A 7,965-nucleotide genomic window follows, 5' to 3' on the forward strand; every position below is an offset into this window, starting at 1 on the left:
GGAAAAGCCAGCATTTAGGTTTTTTGGAACCCTCACCCCCCCCCCAGCCCCCGTCCCCCCAACCGCCTACCCGTGTCGATTGAAATGGGTGTTGCGCACACTGAAGCCATCATCAATATCGCGTAACATGCTCGGGGAATCATTCACACGGACATGCATGTCAATATCATAGTTCATCGACAACAGTGGTCAGCATGCGGTGGAATCGTTGGCGCCCTACAAGACGCAAGAATAACACTAGACACACACACACACGCACACACGCACACACACACACACACACACACACACTATCTCTCTTTCTCTCTCTCGGAAAAAAACAAAACAAAAAAACAACAACAAAACAACAATTAATAATCAAATGTAATTAAAAAAAAAACGATACAAAAACATCATGTGCTCAAACCCCGAACCCACCCACAACCAGGTCTGATCAAATGAAGTGGGTGGAACACATGCTGGTAAAGTGGGGGAGGTTGTTGAGCCCCACCCCCTCTCTGTCCCCATCCGCCTCACATTCATTAGAAGCAACACACACACACGCACGCACGTCCACACGCACACACACAAATGCAGATGAACACTAAATATCCAGGAGTGTCCATCAGCTAAAAACCCCGAGCCACCCAACCTCAGGCCAGGCGGGAAAGATGGAATGCCTCTTGTTGGTAAAGTGACTGAGGCTGTTGAGCTTGTCCACACTTCCACAGACACAGACACACACACACACACACACACACACACACACACACACACACACACACAGAGCACACAGCACACACACAGCACACACACACACACTTTTCATCAGAAATCACAATTGTGGTTAGAAGTTAAACAAAAGAAACCAAGGAACCTCTCTCTCTGTCTCTCTCCCCCCCTCCCATCCCATCACCCCTGCTCTCTCTCCATTTCTCTACCTCCTTCTCTCTCCCTCTCTCTCCCCCTTCCACCCTCTCTCTCTCCCCCCCCCTCTCCCCGATGTGCGGTCATTCAAGGGAGGATGAATTACATTTTTTGTTTAGTTGTAAAGCTTATGACGATATTCGAGAAAAATGTGTTGTATTTAAAACAAATTCAGCAAAGTATGAAGATATTTTTGGAGTGCTTAATTTAAATCAGGAAACTTCACTACAGTCACTTGCAAAATATATTGCAGAAGCGAATAACATGCGACGAAAAAAAACTCAACAATAATAAAATAGTATCAGGTGTTGCTCATTGTGAAAAGTGAAATCTGTGTTGTCACTCTCATATGGAAAATATTTATGTTATACATTTATATATGTTTTTGTTTTTATTTCTCACTACATGCCATTACTTTGAATGGATGGTCGAACTGCACTTTGTTGCACAGATTGATTGATTTCGTTTTGGTTTTGGTTTTCATCAATATTATTACTATTGATGCATGTTGTTATTTGTATTATGAACCCCCATGTCATTAGGGCTGTAAAGCTATTGACATTAAAGTGTTCAGTGTTCAGTGTTCTCTCTCCCTCCCTCTATCTCTCTCTCCCTCCTCTCTCTCTCTCTCTCTCTCTCTCTCTCTCTCTCTCAAGCGATGCGAAAGACAAAACAAAGAAAACAAAATTCAAAGAACCCAGTAGTGTCCATTAAGCTACAGAATCCAGTATGGATCCCCCACCGCACCCCCCCCAAGCCACAGACCACAGCAGGTCAGTCCAGATGATCAGATGAAGAAGGTGGAATGCCTCCTGCTGGCGAAGTGCGTCAGGATCTCCTGGTCCGTCACCAAGGAGCTGCGGGTGTGGCCGCTGCTGTGTCCAGACCACTTCCGGGACGACGAGGACCGACTACCCGACCTCCGGGCCCCTGTCCCGGCCCCTCCCCCTCCTCCTCCTCCTGCTGCTCTGCCCCCTCCTCCCCCTGCCCTCCCGCCTCCTCCCCCAGCCCCCTTCTTGGTGCCCAGCGTTCTGCCCACCCCTCCAGGCTTCCTGCGACTCCCGTCCTCCGCCACCTCCTCGTCCTCCTCCTCGTTCAGACTGTTAAGCTCGTCCAGCACAGAGGTCGTGGGGACTCTCCACACACGGGAGTCCCCTTCCCCTTCGCCACCGCTGTCGCTGGCGGAGTCGTCGTCCTGGCTGGACCCCGGTCGGAAGGGGGCCTGCGGGCGGCACTGGGAGCACTTGAGGTCCGTGTTGACCTCGGCGGCCAGGCGGATGGCCAGCTTCTGGGCCCGGCGGTCCAGCTGCCTGGTGTGCCAGAGGTAGGACAGGCAGAAGAAGAGCAGGATGCTGACGGCCGCCGTGGCGGAGGCCACCACCAGCGCCAGAGGGAACTCTTTACGGGAGGGGGGCCCCGCCCTCGGGGAGGACACCGCCTGTTCTGGGGGCCTCCCTCCTGACCCCTTCCCCCCCTCCTTCTCCTCCTCCTCCTTCTCCTTCCGGTCCTCGTCGTGAGGGTGGTGGGGTGTCAGGGCCGCGGCGTCGTCCCTGCTGCTGATGCTGCTGCTCGTGTTGCCGGGAGGATCCCCGGCGGAGTTGAGACTGGCGCTCGTTTCGTTCCAGCCGATGTTGCCCTCCCGTTGTGACTCCGCCAGTGACTTGGAAGAGGAGGAAGACAAGGACAACGACGATGGCGACAAGGCCGCGGACGGCGCCGCTAAGTGTGACGCCAGCGACAGCAGAGAAGTGGAGCGTGAAGAACCGGAAGCGTCGGATGACGTGTTGTTGACGACGGCGTCACTGGCCACGTCAGCGGGAGACGACGGCGGCAGCGGCGCGGCATCGTACACACAGGCCAGGTAGCACGTGTCCAAGAGGAGGCAAATCCACACCACCCTCCCCGGAAACGACAGCGCCGCGCAGGCGCAGCGCACGACGATTCTCATGACGCACATCCTGCGTGGCGCCGACGACACGGCGGCTAGGGAGCAGGCGGTGAGCGGCGATGGACTCTGCGGGTGTCCACAGTGATTCTGCGAGGATTCTCCACGGCTAAGCTCGGGTCTTGGTCGCCATGCGCACAGACTCATTGAGATGCTGGTCCTGAATCTAGAGATCTAGGTCTTGTGTAACTGAATGAAACCCCCCAATCCGATTTAGTCATGCAGGTATCCCGTGAGATGCCATGTGTGTATGTGGGGAAAGGAACAAGAATATCCTGCGACTACACACGCATGCGGGGGGTGGGAGGAAGAGAATCGTCCCAGCTTTGCACAAGTATTCCTTCCTCCCACGCGAAAGCGTTCCAGATCCAGTTTCCAAGACTCGAAGATCCTGATATTGAAATCGTTATCTACGATACACACACACAGAGTAGTAGTAAATGTCACGCATAAAAGAATCCACTGGGGTACTGCTTGTAATTGGTAATTGCGATACTCTTGAGGAGAACAGTCGTTCTCTGCCACAGCAGCAAAATCGATAGTCAGTGTGAATTCAGCTTCACAAGACAGTCCTTGAAGGCTGTATCCAGTGTCAGCTAAACTGTTGATTCTGTCAGTTATTTTCTTTCTTCTACTTCTTGTCTCTCCCACTAATTAGCTAATAACCATTCAGTTACTACCAGTGTATGGATCTGCGTCATTGTGTAGAGCACAGAATTAACAATGGTTTCAATTCATTAAAAAAAAAAAAAAAGTATTTTGTTCTTCCTTGCTAACTCTCCGTGTTATGGCTGGCTCTAGTTGTGTCAAGGACTGTGGTGTATCGGTTACTGTAATGTCATCCTCACTGCTGGGTGCTGTTCAGTGTCTTCCTTACATGCACGCTTTCATTTTCTGCTTAGTACACACTCTTACCGAGTCGTTTTTTTGTTTTTGTTTTGTTTTTTGTTGTTGTTTTTTGCCACCACTGCTGGCGTAGGAGTCTCCACGTCTGTCTCTGTTGCTCTCTCTCTCTCCCGCTCTCTCCCTCTGTCTCTGACGCCTGCCTGCCTGTCTGTCTCAGTCTTTTGTCTCTCCCTCTGTCTCTTTCTGTCCGTCTCTCTCCGTCTCTCTCTGTCGCTCACTCTCTCCGTCTCTGTCTGTTCCTGTCTCTATCTGTCTGGCTTCTCTCTCTCTCTCTCTCTCTCTCTCTCTCTCTATATATATATATATATATATATATATATATATATATATATATATATATATATGTGTGTGTGTGTGTGTGTGTGTGTGTGTCTGTCTGTCTGTCTGTCTGTCTGTCTATATATCTATCTGTCTGTCTGTATATCTATATTACACGCCCCTAACCGTTCACGTATGCCGTCATGCGAAGTAAACAATGCCAGTTTGGTGGAAGAATGCGTTCTTTCTGCGCCAGTAAATCAGCCCTCAAAGACTCTCCTCAGCACTGGCGCATCGTTTGATCATAAGCCAGGAACGCTCCCACCCATCCACCAACTAAACTAACCAGCAGGTATGAATGAGTCGCGGCCCGTAAATCTTGGGCTTCTGACGTCACGGCCTTCTTCGGGCTGAGCAGTGGCAGTGACGTGGCACGATCAGTGATTGGCCGACCGCAGGTGCCGTGCTGCTTGGTACCACGTGGGCCGTTGGGGTATTATCAGGCAGGCTCTGACGTCAGAGCCAGCTAGCTGCTGACTGACCTCAGAGACCTCAGCCGGAGAAAATCGGGTTCCCAGGTACAGAGAGGTACCAACAGGTGCTAAAGGTCAGGACACATGTGGCGATGTATTGAGTTTTTTTGGTGTGTTTTTTTAAATAACGTCAAATGACAATTTTCGTTTCCGATAATCACGCCAACAATTTACAATACCACAGTTGTTCCCAACAGAATGTTAAGATTCCTTCTTTTTTTTTTCTTTTTTTTTAGCAAGCATGGAATGTTAAACGCACAAGATAACGTCACTGTTCCATTAAGGACACACGATATTTCGAGAGAGAGAAAAAAATTAGACGGACATACGATGAGAATATCTTGTAGATGATTTTAGCCAGTGTGATGGATTCACACTTGGTGTAGACACAGCCAGTTATCAATGGTGCTTCAGAACTGTAGACAAATATTGACGAACTACTAACAGAGTGGTTGGAAGTGGGCAGAACACCTTTATGTTTTCCACCACAGACAGACGCTGGTAGTAGCTGTAGTAGTGGTAGTAGTAGTAGTATTGATCAGAAAATTATGGTGTGATGCGACGAAAGCTGAGCCCTCAGCGAGGGCAAATTAGCAGGCTGGCCACGGGCAATCATGCGCTCAGAGCATGCACAGAGCTGAACGAAGAGACCACCACCCTCTCTTCACAGGAAACGCGTTAGAGCCTTTTGGCCATGTTTGGGAGCACGCAATGTGCCGCTCAGAAAACGATTAATCACGATTCTTCAAGCAAGGGAAGCTGCTAAGCACCAGCTCCCCTCCACCGACCCACCAAGTCACCTCCACCCACATACACACACACACTCTCTCTCTCCGCTACCCTCAGGATTGCGGGCCTGTAGAGGAAGAGGTGCAGAGGGATGATGATTCATTGGTTTGGTCACGGTCTCGTCTGAGATGTGTGTGTGTGTGTAAATAAGTGAAATGGGAGGAATTTCTTTTCCAGTTCTCTTCTTTTGTCTTTTTTGTGCGTTTATTTTGTCTTCTTCTTCTTCTTCTTGTGTGTGTGTGTGTGTGCTTATATCGCGGACGCGAACTCACACTTCTCTGCCATCATTACGACCTTCGAAGGTGTTTGTTGTAGAATATGGCCGGAGAAGAGTTAAAACACCAGTATCGCATCTGTTCCTGGTCTGAGAACACACACACACACGGTAGCAGGTATCAGTATCAGTATCAGTAGCTCAAGGAGGCGTCACTGGGTTCGGTCAAATCCATATACGGTACACCACATCTGCCAAGCATTTGCCTGGCCAGAAAGGCAGTAGGGTGGATAATGAATGGTCGCCCTTTTTCTTTAAATCACAGAAACCAATTTTCACTTTCTGTCACCGTGAAATGCGTACGTCCAATGGTCGCCCTTTTCGTTCAACCAGTTTTCCCTTTCAAAACACTGTGAAGATGAAGTAGTAATTTCACAGCCACATTCAGAAGCACATAGGAAACTGGTTCTATTTTGAGATCATGCACACGTGTAGACTTTTTTTTTTCTTTCTGTCATAGAAACTGGTGATCATGTTAGCCTACTTTTAACACTGTCTATAGTGCATAAAAAAAAGAGAACACAGATTTGCGGCCACTTTTTGAATCGCAACAAGAAGCGTTGTGATAAAACTGTTTCTATTTTGATACGATGCAGGAGTGTAAATAACAAATCATAGTTTTCTTTCAGTCACGAAACGTATTATCGCATCACTGTCGACTTTAGAATGGTGTTTGTCTGGACACTAAAACAGCAGCTGGCTTTCCAGTCAGTGCTTAGTGATAAACCTCGTGGAAAAAAAAAGAATAGATAAAAAAAAAAATAATAATAATAATTAAAAATCACCGCACTGAAGACACACACCGTATCCACGCACCTGTAAATTAATGAGGTTCAGTCATCAATCACCACAACTTGTTTTGAGACAACTACATGTTGTGATGATTGTAGCGGTATGTGAAGAAATGAGCCAAACCCCCCCACAGACTTTGTTAATTAGTTTTTGAGAGATCGCAGCAGTTAATCATAATAATAAAAACAATAATAATAATCAAGCCTGACGGAACATGACCGTTCATATTTTATCATCATCATCCACCACAGCAGGTTTTGAAATAGCCAGCAACTCCCAGCTACTCCTCACTTGAGCTGCGCAGACTCAGTTAATAATACCTGAGCGACATGTGTGCTGTGGGCAGCTTGGGGTGAGGTGGAGGGGAATGGGGGGGGGGGTCTTGGGGTGGGGGGGGATCTTGGGGGGTGGGAGGGGTGGGGGGGAAGGAGTTACGTCCAACACCGTCACGTCTGGTTCAGCTGTCATCCCCGCACCTCCAGACTTCACCTACTCCCCATCCACACACACACACACACACACACACACACAGACGTTCGCAAGAGATTACAGGAGCTCTCGGCGTGAAACGAAGCTCATTAGCTACGACTGACTGACGAAAGACAACGGTACAGCCTGGACAGTGACGATATTGATGACGTGATCAGGAAGAACGGATTTTATGGGGGGCAAGGGGACGGGGCTGAGTGAGGGATGGTGGAGGGGCGTGGGTGTGTGTGTGTGTGTGGGGGGGGGGGATGGTTGGAGAGGCGACTTCTGTAACACCTGGAGGATGTTGCTTCGCGGGGTGGGGAATGTAGTGGAGGAGGAGGAGGAGGAGGAGGAGGAGGAGGAGAGGGATGGGGAGGGTGGAGACTGAGAGAGGTCGATGACTTTTCTTCCTTTGTGGACAACCACTCGGGTTGTGTTGTGTTGTGTTGGTTGTGTTGGGTTGTGTTGTGTTGCGATGAAGAAGCAATCCTTTGTTTCCTGAGCTTCGTGGTTTTGGGTGGGAGAAGCCGTGAGAATCTGGAACATACGAAACATCAGAATCCGAGTCATTATCGTCACAATGTGTGGCAGGGTCACACAGATCATTGCAGAAGGAGAAAAAGAGAGGGGGGGGGGAGACATGACAAGACAAGACAAGACAAGACACATTCTTTATTTTCGAGGATAATAGATAAGCACTGACGCGCTTTTTTTTTTTTTTTTCATCCAGTCCCCGCCCTGAAACAGGATCTGCACTACACAATACTACATTCTATCTATGTCATTGCATGCACTACACAATGCTGCACAAAAGTCATAGCATGCGAAAACAATACTACATAAAGGCGTAAGCATGGTAATGATAAGATACACAAAAGGGAGAGAGAGAGAGGAGAGAGAAAATGCGAGGGGGGTAGGGGGTGGATGAGGGAGGTACAAATATACCGACAGATCAAGACAGAGAGCATGCGTGCGACACACACACACACACACACACACACACACACACACACACACACACACACACACACACCATCTAAAAAAATAAGAAAATGAAAAGAAAGGGACAGAGAGAGACAGAGAGAGAGACA

General features: G+C 48.8%; 1 protein-coding gene across 1 annotated transcript; it reads right to left on the reverse strand.

Annotated features, from left to right (window-relative positions):
- Positions 1–1,693: 1,693 nt before the first annotated feature.
- LOC143283841 (uncharacterized) lies at positions 1,694–3,599 on the reverse strand. Its single transcript, XM_076590216.1, has 2 exons — positions 1,916–3,599; positions 1,694–1,795 (listed from the first exon to the last, which is right to left on the reverse strand). Exons 1-2 carry the CDS (start codon positions 2,996–2,998, stop codon positions 1,694–1,696), a joined length of 1,185 nt encoding a protein of 394 aa, XP_076446331.1. The 5' UTR covers positions 2,999–3,599.
- Positions 3,600–7,965: the final 4,366 nt, after the last annotated feature.

This window comes from Babylonia areolata, chromosome 7 (assembly GCF_041734735.1).
Source record: "Babylonia areolata isolate BAREFJ2019XMU chromosome 7, ASM4173473v1, whole genome shotgun sequence".
NCBI lineage: Eukaryota > Metazoa > Mollusca > Gastropoda > Neogastropoda > Buccinidae > Babylonia > Babylonia areolata.

Coding starts and splice junctions, on each gene's coding strand:
- LOC143283841 (XM_076590216.1), bottom strand. CDS start 2,998: ATGAGTCTGTGCGCATGGCGACCAAGACCCGAGCTTAGCCGTGGAGAA. Junction 1,796..1,915: donor CGCTGGGCACCAAGAAGGGG/GCTGGGGGAGGA, acceptor TCGTCCCGGAAG/TGGTCTGGACACAGCAGCGG.